A 21,333-nucleotide genomic window follows, 5' to 3' on the forward strand; every position below is an offset into this window, starting at 1 on the left:
GGCTTTCAGGCCATCTTCATCCAGCAGGTAGGACATCTTAGCTTTCCAGATGATAAAGTTGGAGGCTCCCTCCAACCTATCCTAATCTCTAAGCGTAGCTGTGGCCATCTCTAAATCCCGTCGAAAATCTCCCTCTTTCTTGCTGCTCTACTGTTGAGTCTACTACATGCACTCCCTTCTAGAGTGAGAAGCTCTACTCACAGCTTCTGCCAAACTACAACTGGAAGCTCAGATTTCTAAAACTCGATACCCCTTAGAGAAATTCTCCCTGTGTGGGCACTTTCTCTTCCACCTGACGTTGATTTTACTGCTGCAAAACTGTTTTGTGCACAAACAAGGGATATGCCTAGCGAAAATACGTGAGTTGCTGCTCCCTTTGCTTGCTGGAATCACTCAACTGGCAAGCCAAATACTGCGGAAGAATAGAGGAAGCTGAGAAAATACTGGCACACAAAAAATTTGACACAGTTATTTTTAGACAAAATTCCTCGGAAAATCCCAACTTGGGAAAACCGGTGCAACAACTGAGGGTTTTATATTATTAAGCAACAGTGAGAAATTCTGAGTACAACTGGGTGTCAAAATCTGGCAATCCTACAGAGAAAATTATTGGCAAAAATCTAGTGAGGAATTTTCCTCACCCCACAAGCAATCTAGTCTCTGATTGTCAGCTTCAAGTGAGTTGTCCAAACAACCTTCGTGTCACACTAGCGCAGTCACTTCACACACTGCTTGAGATAGCTGCTCCTCAAGCCATCCTCTCTGCCATTGACTGACAAGCTCTCTCTGGCCCTTTGGAATACTTTCCTGACCTCTAGAACTGAAACTCAGCTTCTCTCCAACAAAATTGAATTTCCTCTAGAGGCTTTTGTGCAGCGCCTGCCCCTCTCTATCTTTGCTTCCCTTCTCTGGCTTGAACTCTTCTAGCAACTGCTGTTGCTATCTAGAAAATCGATTTGCCCAAGGAAATCGATCAAAAGTGTGTGGTCTCCATCTACCCATCAACCTCCTTATAATCTCTAGTTGAGACTCCAACGGCCAAGATTAAAACATAATCAATGGTTGAGATAATTTCTGGATCGTTCTGTGTGAGTTTCTGGATAATTCACACCTTTCTGAATTAATTTTGATTAGTTAACCCCTTTTCCTACGTTTAGACTTAGGAAATATTTAAAAATAGGCTAATAATCTAATTGAGACACTTCTAGGTGGAATTTCCAGAAATGATTTCTGGGTTATGGAGAAATTCCGTGTTTTAGCCTCTCCATAAAGTCTCAAGACTAGAACACTTCCAATGCTACAAAAACTAACGAAAGGGACCAACAATGATGGGCTCCTCATCCTGAGTGTATAGATGTGGGGAGGGAGAAATCGTGGATGCATGAGTTACCAACTTGGCCTTTATTTTTCCACCCCTCTTGTGTGCCTTTTTCTTTTTCTTGATTTTCTTTGTATTACTGTTCGTAGCTCAAAGGGTTAGAGCTTACTTTGTATGATGTATAGTAGTTATTACCCCCTTAATGATGAGGCAACTCATTGCCCAACAAGGGTTAAGACATGCAAGGGTTTCTTCTCATAATATGAAGAGCGACATGTGCCGAGGAACTGGGTGATGGGCATAATGAGTGAGGTAGAGCTCATGGTAGGCTTTTGCCCTCGTGCTAATGTGTATGTCCCAACCAACTTTTGCATTTTGATCTTCTTTCATTTTTGCTTGTGGCCATCATATGCTTTTTCTTGTTCTTTTCAATACATCAACCTCCTAGGGCAAAGTTCTGGGCCCTACCCAGGTATGAGGATGTATGGTTCCAAATCCCAGGGAACCAATGGTTAGTTGAACCCGAAGAAGGGAGGTGGAGTATAGGGTTTATGATGTAGGATGGAAAGTGGTAAGTATGGAATAGGGAGAGATGGGACTGCTCTATCTCAATCAGGGTTTCACATGTAGTGCCCCTCCTATACCCATTGGGCCATTAGGGGAGGTCCCATTGGGTTCGAATGAAAGATTAACCCCCCATTTAAGGTGAGGGAACAAGATCATGGTCAAAGCCCTTCTTTCTTCCAGGTTACCCAATAATCCATGTCAAATGCGCAAATACAAACAATCATAAGCACCCGATTGTACCTTTTGATCGGAACCCCACTTTCCAACATGCGCTCTCACCAAATGGGCGAGGAAACACATGACTCATGGAGGTGGCAGAGATATGAATGGCACATCATTGCTGGCTAGTAGTGGCTGTCAGGGGCTGCTGGCTGGCCGGCTAGAAGAGACGATGGGAGGAAAATATCTTCTACTGGGTCACCCACTTTGGGTGAGTAACATGTTTCGCCACCGAAACTAATATTCACTAGGGTTCTCACTCTTTACTCATAAGCTCCAAGAGCTCACCAAATCAATTTAGACAAGTAACCAATGCATGCTCAAAACTGAGCTCCAATTCTCCCTTTATATCATCTATCATTAGAATACCATGGGTCCTCAAAATACCATGGATATCCCCTTTTACCTTTTTCCCATTCAATAATATAAAGTGACTTTATAAAGTTTCTTTATTTTTCTCCATATTTACTTTTTAGTTTAATTATTCACTGTCATTTCTACATGTTCTTTTCACCCATGTGGCATTCAGACAATTAATTGATTCCCTTCCCCCCCTATAGCCTACGGGAATCAAATAGGCTACTGAATTAGTCTCCAGAAGTGATCATTTGGAAAGGGACATTACAAACATCCTGAAACAATTAATGGTAAAGTATCCAGGGAGGGTCCTGGAAACGAGACAGGAGCATGTATGGGAATGCAGTTCAACTTGTGGAGTGTAGTTCAAAATGGTTAGAGACTTTTATTGTAAAATGATGCAGCTGAACAGGATAGTTGAGAGATACAAAAAAAAATACGCCATTGCCAAGGAGGGGTAAGGGGCCCAGCTCTGAACAGCTGGGCTAAACTTCCAACTAATGGATCATTGTGCCTAGATTTCTTTCATGTTCATAAATGCAAGAATAAACACAAACTAACTGCAAACACAAGAAGATACAAAAGCTGCACATATCTAAAATAGATTGCATTGTCTATTTCTAGTCATTGCAGGCTGAGGATTTGGTGTGCTCTTTTCTTTTCGATGATTGTTGCCCATTTTTCCTTCGTATTTTGAAAGGGTGTGACTGGATTTTTTCATTTCTGTTTTCCTCTGATCTGGAAGGGATTTTTCAGAAGATCCAATCTTTCTTTCCTCTGGCATCTGAGCCTTTTCTAGTTCCTCCGTCCGAGAAACCCACTGATGCAGGGATGAGGATTGGCAGTGGTTCTGTCTTCTTAGGCACTGATTCCATCTTTGCTGGTGAATGAGAAGCTTTCTCTGGAAAAGAGATTTCTTTCCTTGGAGAGCTTATTCTCCTTGTTGCAGGAGTAGTCAGCAGATTCTGCCTGCAAACCCTGAGTTGCAGCATGGGGATCCTTATTAATCAACTAATGCAATCTTCTTTTGCTCTGTCCCACCATGTGGATTTTCTTGGTCCTCTCCGAAATTTTCTACCTTTGGGATGCTTGGGACACTGACCTGATATATGCCTTGTTTCACAGCCTGCTCGGCAATGAATGGAGACCTGTTCATATTCCAGCTATTGGATCCATAAGCATTGAGTAATATTTGGCTACCGAATTGATTTCTTCTGAAATGAAGTCCATGTCAATACAAATCATGCATAAGTAGCTATGCGTCTATAGTATATACTCTGTCTCTTCACTCATAAAGTGAAATTTTCCTAGTGCCTTGACAACATCACTGAGAATATCATGGCCCCAGAAGTGAAGAGGGAGGTTTGGAAGATGGACCCAGACTAGAGGAGTGGAGAGTAAATTGAAGGAATGAGAGTAGGTCTTCATGTGTAGACCACAGTTGCCCCAGAACCAGGGTCCTGAAATCAGTGTCAACAATGAAAAACCTCTTGCACGAGGATATATGAAGGCTTCCTTGCTGATTTCAGGCATCCAGGTTATAGAAACCCATTGATGAAGATCTTCCAGATGAGGGCAAAGGCCATCAAACCTGCAAACTAGATCATTTGTACAATAAAACACTTCATGTTCCACTGCATCTTGCGTAATGTGAACACTGTCAAGGCCCCCCTTGGACCATGAAACGAGGAGGAGGTGGGCAACCAGCTGAGACATTAGGCACTGCATCCTTGAAAGGAGGACTCACAGATCTTGAGGGAGGAGTGCTAATCACCGCGGAGGATCCCTGCGTAGGTGCCATGGTTGACCAGCAGAAGGAGAAGGAGCCATGGGTGGAGAAGCTGAATTTGAAGGCACCACAGGCCAAAGAATCCAAGCGGCATAGCAGAGGGGGATAGAGTGGGGCTCATTGAGGTAGTTGAGCTGCTCATTCAGAGCCAGAGAGAAGAAATATGAGCAACTGGGGTGGAATGCTAGCCACCACCATTCCCGACCTGCGCACGGAGTGTTCCATCGTAACCCCTTTGTTGCAATAATTTCCTTGAAGACTGTCCAGACTAATTATTTCATTAATTTCTTAATGTGAAATGTTCAACATTCACTATCTTTGTCTGCAATTTATTGATACATTACTAGAATTTATGTTTTCTCCATCTGTTATTTGCTTAATTTCTTGACAGAAAGAGGGTAATTGGTTCATGTCCTTTTTTATAGGAATTTTTTGAGTGTCTAGACTCCACTTGAAGAACATAAAACCAGGAATCTGTTCCTGTTTGGCGTATTACAAATTTATTTTTAACAGAAAGGTTGTGTCAACTCTAATATGTAAGATTTGTTTCTGTGCAGGTTGATTGGGATGAAGAGAAGGAGTGTTTTGAGTCTCTGGCTGCTTCCATTGGTGACTTTTATGCTTTGCATCCACCACTGTTGCCAAATCCCTCTGGGGAAGGATTGAAATTTTATCAGATATCAAAATCAAAGTGTAGCATTGAACAACCTACTGCAAATGAACAGCAGAATATTGGTAATTTAACTGTATCTGGGATTTTTTCTTGCTGATTCACTGTATTTTGGTGTATAGACTTATAAATTTAATTTGGAAATTTCTTAAGAAATTATACGATGAGAAAGTTAGTGAGGAATTTGGACTCTGGGAACTGTCCTGTAAGCAAGGCAACACTATGCCCCCTGGAGAAAAATAAAGTTCTAGCTTATATCATCACTGGCAATCTAATATGGTATGCCAGTGAACTTTATACAATTGTGTGAAGCATAATAATTTACCCTACTAGAAGAAAATTCCAGTGTTACTAGAGAAAAGAGTTGTGTTTCAATACATTGTTAGTATTTATTAGACTATTTGATTATGGGGAGTGCAAACTTAATCATCTAATTGGTAAGCCTGCTCATTGTTAGTATTTATTAGACTATTTGATTATGAATATTGCAGAGTTAATCATCTAATATGGTAAGCCAGCTCTGCTAAGACTGAGCAGGCATTGACTACATACAAAAGCAATCCTTTTTTTTTCAAATAAGTCTATAAGAATTGGACAGTTGTTGAAAATATGCTAATCTAATTTCACAGTATTTGAAAATCATTTTTCTTCGAGGAAAATAATTTGTTCTAGAAGAAAATAACGTTTCTAGTTCATACCTTCACCAAGAATTTGTTCTTCTATATGGAAATATTTTTTAAGCTCATACCCCTCACCAGTGAGCCAAGGCAGCATGCCACTTGACTTTTATGCTATTGTGTGACACTGTGAGCAGCAGAAGAGAATGTATCACCACTGGAAAAAGCATTGTGTCCTGGAAAAGAAGTTAGGTTTGAGTAGATTGAGTACATCATCAGTTTTTGTGAGATTGCTTGGCTTTAGAAATTGCAATTTTTACCATCTTGGCAGATTTCCACATTCACAAGGACAGCTATTACAAGAAACACTAAAGGTCATCTGCCAGAGCCTCCAACTGCTGAACATGTGTTTACTTACAGCTCTCCTGCTAGTGCACCACCTGTTTCCTTTCTAGGGGCTCTCTTTTCGTTGGATATGCCCCTAGCCAAGGAGGTTCCCTGGAAAGAACGAAGTTCGACTTTCAAGTTAAATACTCCAGAAGACTTGGAATATAAAGATCTCCATTGAGATAAAATAATATATATTAAAATGTATGGGTAAGAATGATGATACAATTGAGAGTGAGGGTCTTGTATGTATACCCAGGTAAGTACCCTTTCACGAGCGGTCATGTCTCCTTAGACATGCCTCTTTGTTTAACTAATTATTAATTAACTAATTATTATTACAATTATCTATATTTATATTATTTATATATATTTTATTCGTAACATTGCCTTCCTCCTCAAAAAACCTTGTCTTCAAAGCTTGTTGATGAAAGGACTTTATCTCCTTTTTTGCTTCAAATGTCTTCTTGTCTCGGGACAATCATCTTTGTCGATACAAGTTGATATGATCCTTGGAGTGACATATAAAATTGTCACACTGAGGAAGGATTTGACCATCCTAAATTAATCTTTTGTGAAATATTTTGATTACTGGAAATTTGTGATGAATTGTTATCACTGGATTGAGTTGTGCGCACTTCAGTATTCTTTGGAACATAAGTTTGTTGTTATGTTCTGAGTGATACGGATTCATAGATTGATTGAGATGTATGTTCTTGTGATTCAGATGTATATCAAGAGTTCTTTTGATTTCCCTTATCATGTGTGTGGCTAGATTCTGATTTACTTCAGGTTCCGATGTCGTCGAGTTGGTTACAAAATATTCACTTGGAATTTCCTTCGTCTCAACATCTGAGTGTGTTTTTTCTTTAACTGATGTATCTTCTTCTTGAGTTGTGGTATTCACTGGATCGATATTCATTCCATTTTCTTCTACTTGGACTGAAACCACTGGAGACTTTGATGATACTACTTGAAGTTGTTCTAACTTGTCATTAAGTGATGTCTTGTCACGTTTAAGCTTCTTTATTTGTGTAAGGAGTTTTTGGTTATTATTCCTTAGACGTAAAACCTCTTCGCTTTCTGGATTGTCATGTCCCCATTTTTATTCTACTTCATAGTACAATCAGGGTGGATTTCCAGGGCAGGGAATGGCCAGGTCTGTGGAGCAAGTTTATGTCATCAGGGGTCCTCATGGATTTTTGAGGAGTTTTTATGGGATTTGATAGCATTCGCTTGTCATATTCCATTGTCCACACAGTTTGTCTTTCATTCTGTCGCATTCCAACAACTTTAAAAAATCAACGTTATTATTGGGCATAACTTAATTAATTATTCTCAAGGTGGCATTCCGCGGAGATTAATTGATGGAACACTTCAGTGTAATAACTCGTTGGATCGGAACGAGAAGATCTATAGGATGGGATGGTTAGATATGAGTTTCAGTGACCTGAGGAGACGTGGTGGCCAATTTACCCTTTTCCCGCATTAAAAAGAATATTTTAATTGAAATAAAAGAGGGGAAAGTGTGTTGGAAACACTGAGAGGGGGAGTGAATCCGTATTTCTTTTCAATTGTTACTTTTACCAATTAAATCACTTATATTGAGAACACAAAATGAACAATAAGAATAAATGCTTTTATTAATTTCTTTTTCACAATAAATAAAGTACAATATATGTAGGGCTCCAACCCTAGATGAAGACACCAATCTTCAATCTCCCACTCTCCAACCTGTATTTGCCAAGCACTGACTTGGACTTCCAAGGCTCCAACCTTGTCAATTTTGAGGCACCAACCTCAAGGGCTCCAACCCTATATCTGGTTCAGGCTCCAACCTGGTTTCTTGGGGACTTCGATCCTCTAGGGCTCCTACCTTATCCTCCAAGGCACCAACCTTGTCTTTTCGAGGCTCCAACCTCTTGGGCTCCAACCCTTACTTTACTTCGTCAAGATGTATTTGGTTATATTTTACGGCTCCCAATGTCTTCTTCAACAAGCCCCTGCCAGTCTTCAGCTACGCCTTCACTTAGTCGACAAGTCACATCATCAATGACAACCTTGTTCTTCACATGAAGGTGTCACCACTACTGTTCATGTTACCCAAACAGAAATTCTTCAAGGTCACCTCATTGTTGGCTTCAATGCATCATGGTCTTCAATGATCTCCACAAATCTTCAATATGATGCTTCACAAAGTTCTCCAACTCTACCCTATTCTCTTCTCAAGAGAAGACTTCAACAAGCTCTATTTGTCCAATCCCAATAAATCAACACTTCGACCATGACAACTTCAAACACGACAGCTACGGCTACTTCAACCATGGAAACTACATCAGCTTCAACCAAGGCAACTATGGCAACTTCGACCACGGTAGCTTCAACCACGCCAACAATGACAACTTCAATTATGGCAGTTGCGACAACTTCAACCACAACAACTACTCAAGTCGGCTTGGACAGTTTGACAATTTTTGACATATGCTGATTTTAAAAATTGATTTCTTTTCAACGATAAGGAATTTGGGGGCGTGTAAAAGCTCATTAGAAAGAGGAAAAAATCCTCTACACTCCTATGCCAATCCCATCCTTGAATTTACCACCAATAATATTATTTTTATGAGATCGTCATTATTATATTATTTATGGCAGCCATTAGGATTTTAGTTTTAGGCATCCAATGTTTAGGGCTCGTTATTTATAGAATTAGGTCATCAAGCTTATTAGGATTAGGGCTTCTTTAAAGTTATCATGGGCATCAACAAGATTAGGGTGCCTTTTCAATATGTATTCATGGACATCTCCATTTAAGGCTTCATCATCAATGATCTAAGGCTTTTCATGGACATTAGGGAAAGGGCTTCTTCATTAGGATTAGGGCTCCATACACATAGGCTTCCATTCATGTATCTTAAGGGCATCATAAGTATTAGGACTTGCATCAATGTGTTAGGGCTAAGGCACCTTCTAGAGTATTATGGGCATTTAGATCATGTATCGCCAATCTAGGGCATAAATGTACTTTGGGTTTTGTCATGTAGTTAGGGCAACATCATGAAAGGGTTTAAGGCATGTATCACAAGAATATTTTCCATCTCCAACAATGCCATATTGACATCAATAACAACCTTGACCAACAGTCTCCCCCTTTCTCATTGATGGCAATATTTTTTCCCTTCCAACATTTTCTTCCCCTTTGACATCAATGAAAAACAGGGTGCCCAAGTACTCCCCCTATTAAGCTGCTTCTCTTCATCATATTCTCTATTAATAATAGTTCTTCATAGGTATGTTACTCCCCTTGTCATGATGCTCTTCCTTCTGAAAATGAGGTCCATGATAGATGTGTCTACATGTGATGAACCAACTCCCCTTATCTGCATAAACTCCTCTACCTCAAAAAAGATTACTTCTTAGTGATCAAATGGAAGAAATATTCAACAATAGTCCATCAGATGAGTAAGGGATCATGTTCTTCAATGGAGTTTGCTCTCGTGAGATGACCTATCAAAAAATGATTGTCCATGAGTGACTCATCAAGGATTTCATAGGGCCCTTTCACGGATAGCTTCTACAAGAATTATCCCAAGCTCCCCCTAAGTATATGCATGGTCTCCCTTTTGGCAAAGTCTTATCATCAAACACTTGGGATATCACATCTTGATGTCTTCATCAAATCAACAACATGTGTTTTAAGTTTTTCGCTTGAGTGTCCAAGAGACTTTCAGATCCAATTTGCTTTTTTCTCCATATTTTTGTAACTTTATTTTCTGGCTTGGTTGTCATGATTGTAGCTTGTGTAGGGACCCAAGTCAAGTTACAATCACGTGCATATGTCCAATGTTATGGCAATTGAAACACTCCATCTTGTTTATGAATGAGTAATCATGACTCCTTCTTGCAAAATTGTTTCTAGGAGATTGACAAGGACCATTATATTTGTCTGTGTGATATGCCCTACAATCTTTTGCCATGTGCCCAAAGTTTGTACAAGAATAACAATAACCAAGAAATATACTTTGGTACCTAGGAGATGAAGATTTCCTTGATGTACTTCTGAAGTCTTTTTGCCTTGGGATTCTTTGGTGATATTCATTGCCTTTAGTATTCTTGACACCATCTGCAAGTCTTCTTGGAGTAGGATTTCTTCTAATGTTGTCTTGATTCTTTTCCTTGATTTTGCTGGGAGCATCAACATTTCTTCCAGGCTTCCTCACATCCTTGATGTTTGAAGCATTATCATTCTTGCTTGAGGATTCACCTGCATAGCCAAGACCTGATTTATCTAGGGGAGACCTTTGATGACTTAGGATGTCATCTAGTGTTTGAGAGCTTTTCAAGTTCTTATTCAGCAAGTCAATTTCCTTTTTAAGAAAGACAATTTCCTCCTTCATTTTCTTGCATTCTTCATCCTTCTTTGATAGAATGATCTCTATTTCTTCCTTCATCTTGGTTGCTTCACATGATTGGGCCTTAAGAGACATGATTTCTTATCTTAACTTGGTGATGTCACCATCCTTTTCTTTTAGTTGGCATATCATGGTGTTTCTCTCCTTTTCTGCGTCATCAACTTGTCCTTCTATGAATGCCAAAGCTTCCATCACCTTCTCAACTCCTTGTGCTTTTTTCCTTGCTTCTTCTAGTTGAGATCTAAGGGAGGAAACCTCTTTCTTGTATTGACCAATCTCTGCTTCAAGTTTGTTCAAGCTCTTGAGTCTTTGTTCAAGGTGTTTTGACAAAGTTTCTTCCATTTTCTTTGCCTTATCTAATTGATTTGTCATGGATATGACTTCTTCATGATGCTTTCTTTTGCTTTGATGAAATTCCTCCTTAAGCTTGGTGAGCTCTTCATCTCTTTCTTGTACTTGAAGCTTGAAAAGGTCAACTTCCTTCCTTGTCTTTTCCTGGTCACCATCTTGTGCTTTTTTCTTAAGTTCCTCATTTTCCTTTTTCAAACTATTAATCTCTTCCATGGCAGTTATAAGTTTAGTTAGGAGATCTTCTTCAAAGTCTTCTTTATCTTCTTCATCCTCTAGGTCTTATTTAGCCTTGATGTCATCACTCTTATTTTCAGCGTCCTTGATGGGTTTTGGATTTTCTTCTTGCTTTCCATCGTCTTCTTGACTAGTGGTCATGGTCAATGCTCCTTTTGAGTGAAGGTCATGAAGTTTGTCCCATATACCCTTTGCTGATGAACATTTTTCCAAATTGGCCTTTATAGAATTTGGTAGACCATTCAAGATTGCCTTAATCTCTTTTGCATTGTACTCTTTGCATTCTCCATTCATCATGTTATCACTAATCATTGATTCCCATACTTCAACGCCTTGAGCCATTAAAAAATTTATCATTCTTACCTTCCATACATCAAAGTTTCCATTGAACAATGGAGCCTTCCCAATTTTATTGTCTTCAATTTTGATGGTTGACGGAGAGACATCTTTAGGAGAATTGGATGCTTTCTTCCTTGGCTTTTCCATTTGTGCTCTAAGGATCAACCTTCAAGCTGTTAGGCTTGTGAGAAGGTACTGGCTCTAATACCATTTGTTGGAAACACTAAGAGGGGGAGTGAATCATTACTTCTTTTCAATTGTTACTTTTACCAGTTAGATCACTTATATTTAGAACACAAAATCAACAATAAGAATAAATTCTTTTATTAATTTATTTTTTACAATAAATCAAGCACAATATATGTAGGGCTCCAACCATAGATGAAGACATCAATCTTCAATCTCCTAGGCTCCAACCTGTATTTTCCAAGCACCGACTTGGACTTCCAAGGCTCCAACCTTGTCAGTTTTGAGGCACCAACCTCAAGGGCTCCAACCCGATATTTGGTTCAGCCTCCAACTTGGTTTCTTGGGGACTTCGATCCTCTAGGGCTCCAACCCTATCCTCCAAGGCACCAACCTTGTCTTTTCAAGGCTCCAACCTCTTGGACTCCAACCCTTACTTTACTTCATCAAGACGTATTTGGTTATACTTCACAGCTCCCAATGTCTTCTTCAACAAGCCTTGTCAATCTTCAGTTATCCCTTCACTTAGTCTCCACATCACATCACAACCTTGTTCTTCACATGAAGGTGTCACCATTGCTCTTCATGTTACCCAAGAAAAAACTTCTTCAAGGTCACCTCATGACGGCTTCAATACATCATGGTCTTCAATGATATCCACAAATCTTCAATATGATGCTTCAAAAAGTTCTCCAACTCTGCTCTATTCTCTTCTCAAGAGAATATTTCAACAAATTCTATTTTTCCAATCCCAATAAATCAACACTTCGACCATGACAACTATGACAACTTCGACCACAACAACTTCAACCACGACAACTACGACAGCTTCAACCATGACAAGTATGGCAACTTCAACCACGACAACTATGACAACTTCGACCATGATAGCTTCAACCACACCAACTACAACAGCTTCAATTACGGTAGCTACGATAACTTCGACCACAGCAACTATTGAAGTCAACTTGGATAGTTTGACAATTCATGACATATGCTGATTTCGAGAATTGATTTATCTTCAGCGGTAAGGAAATTGGGGGTGTGTAATAGCTCGTTAGAAAGAGAAAAAAATCCTCTACACTCCTATGCCAATCCCATCCTTAAATATGTTCATTTTACTACCAATAAATTTATTTTTGTGAGATTGTCATTATTATTTTATTTATGGCAGCCATTAGGATTTTAGTTTTAGGCATCCAATGTTTAGGGCCCATTATTTATAGAATTAGGTCATCAAGTTGATTAGGATTAGGGCTTCTTTAAAGGTATCATGGGCATCAACAAGATTAGGGTGCCTTTTCAATATGTATTCATGGACATCTTCATTTAAGGGTTCATCATCAATGATCTAAGGCTTTTCATGGACATTAGGGCAAGGTCTTCTTCATTAGGATTAGGGATCCGTACACATAGGCTTCCATTCATGGATCTTAAGTGCATCACAAGTATTAGGACTTGCATCATTGTGTTAGGGCCAAGGCATCTTCTAGAGTATTATGGGCATTTAGATCATGTATCTCCAATCTAGGGCATAAATGTACTTAGGTTTTTTTCATGTAGTTAGGGAAACATCATGAAAGGGTTTAAGGCATATATCACAAGAATATTTGCCATCTCCAACAATGCCATATTGACATCAATGACAACCTTGACCAACAAAGTGCTTCATGATTAAAATAATAATAAAATAGAAGGTTCTAGAGGAGTCCATCAAATCTATAAAAGAGGACGAGGAGACCATTGGAGGACATCTTGGTTTTGATATTGTTTCTTGTATGAGAGGTTGAGAACTCGGTTCTATACTCCATTGATAGCCCCAGGATGAAAACCCTCAGGTGATATAGAGAGATTGGGCGAGCACCCATCTCCCCTTGGTGGATTCATTCAAAATCCACAGGGGTAGTGATGGATTTCATGTTCAGTTTGGAGGTCGGTTTTAGTATTATTATATATCTTGGAGGGCCATTCCCAGCTATTGTATTAGCATATATTTCTATAATAAAGATGGATTTTGTTGTTGCATTTCTCATTGTTCTTCATGTTGTGATCTTTAATGAGATTTTGTGCAATTTGTAGATTTATGGTTTGAGTTTTACATGGCAATTTTCTGGTAAATGCATGATAGTTTTATATGAAGTGCTTGTTCCATTTTTTTTTGATTTGGGACACTACAATTTCCTTCATCTCAATATCTGAGTGTGTTTTTTCTTTAATTGACTTGTCTTCTTCTTGAGTTGTGGTATTCACTGGATCAATATTCATTCCATTTTCTTCTACTTGGACTGAAAGGACTAGAGACTTCGATATTACTTCTTGAAGTTGTTCTAACTTGTCATTAAGTGATGTCTTGTCACGTTTAAGCTTCTTTATTTGTGTAAGGAGGTTTTGGTTATGATTCCTTAGACGTAAAACCTCTTCGCTTTCTGGATTGTTGATTTTATTATTAGTAGTCTCATCATCTTTTAAACTTTTGATTTGTTCTAATAATGTTTGATTAGGGTCTTTTAAACGTGAATTTTCTTATTCTTGTTCTAACAAGTGCTTCTTGAGTTCCTTATTTATGGCCTTAAGTTTCTTGACTTGTTCGAGTAGTTTTTCATTGTGTTTGCTAAGGTGCGAAATTTCTCTGTCTTTTTTGGAGATGACTTCTTCAAACTCTTTCCGCCTCTTTGGTATAGTTTTTTTATTATCTTGAAACATTAATTCTGAAATATCCTTAAAGTCTTTGATGAAGGCTTTATAGGTTTTGACTTCATTGTCACATCTTGGAAAGTGGTCATCTTCCTCTTGTAAGGAAACTTCATTTTTTTCTTCTAAATTTAACATGAACGTACCCAAATCTTTTAACCAAGGTTGACCCAAAATGATGTCAATTTTTGGGTTAAACATAGTTACGACACAGAATTATGTACTCATAGTGATCAATTGTCACTTGTAAATTATTAATTTGATATTCTTTTCTGCCAGAAAGACGACCTTGTTCACCTATATTTGGCTCTAGAATTAGTAGTTGATTTGCCAAATTAATATTATTGTAATTAGCTTCGATGTTTGGATTAATTGCGATGCTAATTTATTCCCTTTGGATGTAAGGAGGTTTTGGTTATGATTCCTTAGACGTAAAACCTCTTTGCTTTCTGGATTGTTGATTTTATTCTTAGTGGCCTCATCTTTTAAACATTTGATTTGTTTTAATAATGTTTGATTAAGGTTATTTAAATGTTAATTTTCTTCTTCTTGTTCCAACAAGTGTTTCTTGAGTTCCTTCTTTATGGCCTTAAGTTTCTTGACTTGTTCGAATAGTTTTTCAGTGTGTTTTCTGAGGCACGAAATTTTTCTGTCTTTTTTGGAGATGACTTTTTCAAGCGCTTTCTACTTCTTTGGTATGGTTTTTTTTATTTTCTTAAAACATTAATTCTTAAATATCCTTAAAGTCTTCTGATGAAGGCTTTATACGTTTTGACTTCATTGTCACATTCTGGAAAGTGGTCATCTTCCTCTTGTAAGGAAACTTCAAATTTTTTTCTTCTAAATTTAACATGAACGTACCCAAATCTTTTAACCAAAGTTGACCCAAAATGATGTCAATTTTTGGGTTAAACATAGTTATGACACAGAATTGAGATATGTACTCATAATGATCAATTGTCACTTGCAAATTATTAATTTGATATTCTTTTCTGCCAAAAAGACCTTCTTGTTCGCCTATATTTGGCTTTAGAATTAGTAGTTGATTTGCCAAATTAATATTATTGTAATTAGCTTCGATGTTTGGATTAATTGCGATACTAATTTGTTCCCTTTGGATGTAAGGAGGGTTTGGTTATGATTCCTTAGACGTAAAACGTCTTCGCTTCCTGGATTGTTGATTTTATTCTTAGTAGCCCCATCATCTTTTAAACTTTTGATTTGTTTTAATAATGTTTGATTAAAGTTCTTTAAACGTGAATTTTCTTCTTGTTCCAACAAGTGCTTCTTGAGTTCTTTCTTTATGGCCTTAAGTTTCTTGACTTGTTCGAGTAGTTTTTCATTGTGTTTTCTGAGGCACAAAATTTCTGTCTTTTTTGGAGATGACTTCTTCAAGCTCTTTTTGCTTCTTTGGTATAGTGTTTTTATTATCTTGAAAAATTAATTCTGAAATATCCTTAAAGTCTTCTGATGAAGGCTTTATAGGTTTTGACTTCATTGTCACATCTTGGAAAGTGGTCATCTTCCTCTTGTAAAGAAACTTCAAATTTTTTTTTTCTTCTAAATTTAACATGAACGTACTGAAATCTTTTAACCAAGGTTGACCCAAAATGATGTCAACTTTTGGCTTAAACATAGTTACGACATAGAATTGAGATATGTACTCATAATGGTCAATTTTCACTTGTAAATTATTAATTTGATATTCTTTTCTGCCAAAAGACCACCTTGTTCACCTACATTTGGCTCTAGAATTAGTAGTTGATTTGCCAAATTAATATTATTGTAATTAGCTTTGATGTTTGGATTAATTGTGATACTAATTTATTCCCTTTGGATATACCTTTTTAATGTAAATATAATATCTACAATTGGAATACCTTTATATGAGAATCTATCTTCTTTTATTTTCGAATTAGGCTCTATTTTTGTTTGTCGATAATTTTTCATTAATAATTTTTCGTGAGCAACACTGATATATTCTTCCTTTCTTTTATTTTTTTTTTTCAAATAAACACCATTTTTTACCATATATATATATATATATATACACTCTCTTCTTTTATTTTTTTAATTATTTTGAATAATACTTTTGATTTTTTTAATTTTCTAATAGTAACCTCTCTCTTTTAAGTATAATTCAAGTTTCCCTTCTATACTTAGGAGTATCACAAATTTCTTCCTTTTTAACCTTGTAATTTTTACCTCAAAAAAATAACTTAATATTTTTCGATAAGAATTACCTCAAAAATACATTTCGTATCCTTTGACTTACTAAGGGCACTTTAATAAATGCCCTTACGTTTATTGAATCAAATACCCTTATGTTTATATGAATCGAATCACACTTTGATTTAATATAATGCTCTATGTAGCCTTCTTTAAAGTTTAAATTCCGTTAATATATAAATAATATGAAGGCATGCCAATTATTTAAATTAGAAACCTTATGTTCCATGTACGGACGCAACTGCACAGGTATTTTGACAGGGGTATGCTGTACGAATGGTGGAAAGCATTCAGACGGTGGAATTATTGTAACTACCAGCAAGATATATATAAACTCCTGAGTTCCTATGGCCCAACAAAGTATATATAAATTTTAGTGAAAATTCAAATTTAAACACACGCAGAATAGTATGATTGTTGCTGCCCTGTAAGATTTACTTCAAAAATTATAAACACTAAATTTCTTGTATATGCCCGTTCAATTGATGCACTAAAGAAATTATACACAATTGCAGTACCAAACCATTGGTTTTATTTCCAGTTATATAATAGTATTTCTGGGTTGCTCGGAATTGTGATCTCTGTTTTGCGTAACGATTTTTTCTTTCTTTGATTTCTTGTCAGTGAAATTGGCTGTGAACTTTCAGGTTGCAGTGAAATTAGAGAAACTCTGAAACTTATATTGGGCACCCAAATTGTAATCTCCTTTTTATTTTTATTGAAATTCCCCTTTTTTATAATTTTTTTTATGCGTTATATATATATATATATATATATATATATATATATATATATTTTTATTTTTTTTTAAAGTCTTTTATATATATATAGTTTTTCTAATAATTTATTTTTTAAATTTTTTCTTTAATTTTTGTTTCAATAAATATATTTTATGTTGACTTTTTTAAATGTATTTTTATTTATTTATTATGATATATTCCTTTTTTTTTTAAATGGCCAAGGGCCTTTGACGAACTCAGTGACAAGTGTAGCGAAATACTTCAACGACAACAATGTTGAATCTTTGATGGCCAAAGGTCTAGATCAAGCTAGCTCTATGCAACGGTGGAATGACAAAAGGATCGAACTGCTCTAATACCAAATGGAATGAACAAAGTTCAACTTTCAAGTTAAATACTCTAGAAGACTTGGAATATAAAGATCTCCATTGAGATACAAGAATATATATTAAAATGTATGAGTAAGAATGATGATATTATTGAGAGTGAGGGTCCTGTATATATAGCCAAGTAAGCACCCTTTCACAAGTGGTCATGTCTCCTTAGACATGCCTCTTTGTTTAACTAACTATTATTTAACTAATCATTATTACAATTATTTATATCTATATTATTTACATATATTTTATTCGTAACATCCCCATAGTCCTAGATCAAGACTTGACATGAGTTGCCCATTGAGTTACAACTCTCAACCTGGAATATTAGTGGAGCATTGGGGGATGATAGTTGTGCCATTGTAACACATACTGTTGCTAATTTTCATTTGGATGTGCTCCTCATTTATAAAGTTATAGTTAATGGCTTTAAACCAATGTTGTGATAATTCCGATCGGGATTGAATCGACGAAGGTCCGGAAAAAGAAAAAATCGTAAAAATCAGTAAAAATCGGCAAAAAATAGGCAAAATTAATAAAATACAAAAAAATACAAAAAATATGAGTTTTTAAGGTCTAATCACTATTTTTTCAAGGTAGAAAATCTTGATGCAGGTTTAATTTCGCGATTAGACCTGATTAAATTGTGATTTTCACAACACTATATTTTAAACTGCAATTGTTAATGAAAAATTGGAATTGGAAATATGTTGCTATAGATTGAAGAGGGTAGGGAGGGGAACCACTATTTGTGTTGTTGCTCCATGCTTAATTCCATATCTTCTTGTCAGAGGAATGGCCCTAAGTTTTGTTGTTGTTGGATAACTGTGATTCTACTAGGAAGAATGTGGGGCATTTGTTCAGCTGATGCCCCCATTGATTCAATTAGGCGAACACATTGGTAGCTTTAGTTAGCAGAGTTACTCTCACTAGCTTAGTGGGTCATTGCATGGGAGCGTGTGTGGAGGGGGGGGGGGGTTGGAGGGTTTCAACATATGGTTGTCTAAGATGGATATTGGGTTGAACGACATGAAATGGGGGTTTGTGGTGATGGGAGGCGAGCTTGGAATGCTTTTAAAAGGTTGTTAGGTTCTCAGATATTGTATGGAGCCAAAAGAATCTTGTCTAGCTAGGGTGGTATATGTTGTCTAATTAGTAAAGTGGTATTATGAACATAAGTAATAATTAATAAATAAATAGCATATTTAAGAGACATGTCTTAAAGGACATGACTATTCGTGAGTAGGCACCTTTCCTAGTGTATAAGTAGGGTGGATGGCAAAACAAAGGAGGTGGTTGCGGCTGGATGCACAAGCGACAACAAGGGATTTGATGGTGGTAGGACTCGAACGATTATGCCGCAGAGTAGGCAACTGATAGGGTGGCATTGTCGTACAAAAGTGTCGTGGGTGGTTGAAGAGAGAACGCGAGCAACAATGGCTATGGTGACATCGTATGACGATGTCTAGCTACATATGGCTGTCAAGCGACTGCAGATTTTTTAATCTAGTTTATATATATAATTTTATTATTATTATTGTTATTTTTAATTAACTCATTTTTTTTCTATAAATCTTTTATATATATGTATATATTATTTTATTTTTATTTTTATTTGTTTTTCCCTTTTAATGGCCAAAGACATGATGACAAAATAGAGATAAGAAAAACAACTTGTGTGGCTAAAAGCTTGACCAAAGACCCGTTGATCAGCAAACATGGTTCTGATACCAATGTAACGAACAAGGTTCGTGTACTTAGCGGAATGTTTAGAATATTTGGAATATGTAATTATCCATTATAGGACAAGTAATATTTATATATAAAAATGTTGAATGTACAAGATATATGATATATTATATGTTGTGGTTACAAATGAAGGCCCTGCTTATATACTAGGCAAGGTGCCCCTTCACGAATAGTCATGTCATTTAGGACACGTCTCTTCAATATGCTAATTATTTATTAATTATTACTTATATTATGTTCATAACATGGTACTTGCTGAATGCAAGATAGGTTGGATAGGTTTTATGCAAATTCACATGTTGCCACTTTCTCTTCTACACGCAAATGTTCTATACATGCTGACTTTACTAGTACCAAATTTGATTGCTTCACCATATCAACTTTCCTGCATATTGGTAGTGATTGTCCATATGAGGCTCAACCCTCCTTCAAGCTTATTGTTGATTTGCTTGTCTTTGTAGATCATTAGAATGCACTTCCAAGCAAAACATTCTTGCAATCTCATGATAAACAGGTTTGTTTATCCCATCGCAATGTTGCAAAAAACATGCCCTCCCCTTTGCCGCATTTCAATATCGAAATGCTGAAACGCAATTGAAACACCCTTGAAAAATATTTCAGTTCGGATAAAATGTGTTTCACATGTGGGAAATGCATTTCATGCAAACTGAAACATGTGTTTGTGTGTGTACAATGCATTTCTCAATGAAATTTGTTCTATTTTGGCTTTTTTTAATTGTTGGGACCCATATTTTGGTTTTAATGCCTAATTAGAGGTTAGCACGAATTAATGAGCCTTATAGAAACCTCTAAGACCGGATTTTTTTTCTCTAAAAAAAGGTTTCACTCTCAGTTTATGCCAAAATGTTGGAAATTAATGGTAATGTTAAATTCTTGAAGTAAAAGTTGTGCTTTTACAAATTTTAACATTTTCATTACTTGTTTTAGGATGTTTGAGAGTAGTTCCAACCTCATCAAAGTTCATATGGAGAAAGTAGAATTTCATATCCCATTCAATTCAACAGACTCAACAATTTTGAGGATTTCATGATTGGAATGATTATAGCATTTTCATTAGATTCTATCATGTATGAGGGTATGGGATTGGCAGTTAATCAAGAGCACCGGGTCCTTTATGTAGCTCGATGTTAGTGATATTGATTGTTGGAATCCTTTGCCATGGCCTTACCAAAAGTGTACCCTTCACTCAAACCAAAATAATTGATTATGCATGCTAAGCTTTCGTACCATATTTCAAAGATTGGATTAGGTAGTTTCATCAAAATTGGGTGGTTTTGATTGAGGTCCCTAGAGGATTAAGGTAGAGGCAAAGGGTGATAGTGATACTAATGATTAGGATCCAAATATAAGCAATGGTGGAACATTGCTTGTCATTGAAATGTTCTTGCTCAATTATTCATATAGATTTCTTTCTAACTTTCAATATAATGTGACGTTTCCATCTTGGAAGTGTGTACATATTTCCTTATATCATGCAACTTAGTCCCATTGGTATTGGAGCCATTGATTTGGCCTAGTGTGGATTAATTCCACATAACCCTAAAATTATTGTTTTGTATAGCTATTAATAGTTGTTCCATACAACCACAACTATCTGCAATCTTGTATAAAAATACATATTGTTGTGTGGTCGTATATTTTCCACCACACACTATTTTGTACAATTGAACAACAATTAATCCATGCATCCAATTCTGTTAGGATATACAAACCTGTATGCTGCAAATTATCTACCACCATTAGTGGTCATACAAACTACAATTTCCATACAAATTGATTGCATACAATGCTTTTAAAATCAGATTTGATTGTACAACTTGTGCATCTCTCCACTCTTTTTTTGCATTGCGAAATTCCTGTTGATTTTATAGTATCAGAAGGTCTTTTGCGTAGGCTAAGTGTCAAGCATGCAAGAGAGAAGTCCTCTTTAGATGCTTATTTGATAGGAGCAAGTAATATGATTTCTTTCCTAAGTTTTAACTTAGGAAAAACACATTAATTAATTTAATTGATTAATGTTGGCTAATTGAGCAAATTTCTGAAGATAAATAATTTTATTATTTAAGTGACTTAGATCTAATCT

At 36.5% G+C, this 21,333-nt stretch overlaps 1 protein-coding gene across 4 annotated transcripts in view; it reads left to right on the forward strand.

Annotated features, from left to right (window-relative positions):
* Positions 1–21,333, forward strand: part of MLH1 (MUTL-homolog 1) — a 503,175-nt gene that overhangs the window by 428,097 nt on the left and 53,745 nt on the right. For 3 of the 4 annotated variants that reach the window (XM_089416223.1, XM_089416225.1, XM_089416224.1), the window contains one exon: positions 4,808–4,985. In XM_089416223.1, the coding sequence (XP_089272349.1) occupies positions 4,808–4,985 (178 nt within the window). Of the gene's footprint in view, positions 1–4,807; positions 4,986–21,333 lie in introns of those variants that run through there. The other variant, XM_089416226.1, reaches the window with a different exon arrangement.

This window comes from Pinus tabuliformis, chromosome 3_2 (assembly GCF_031772625.1).
Source record: "Pinus tabuliformis cultivar Carrire ecotype Pingquan chromosome 3_2, CPIR1, whole genome shotgun sequence".
NCBI lineage: Eukaryota > Viridiplantae > Streptophyta > Pinopsida > Pinales > Pinaceae > Pinus > Pinus tabuliformis.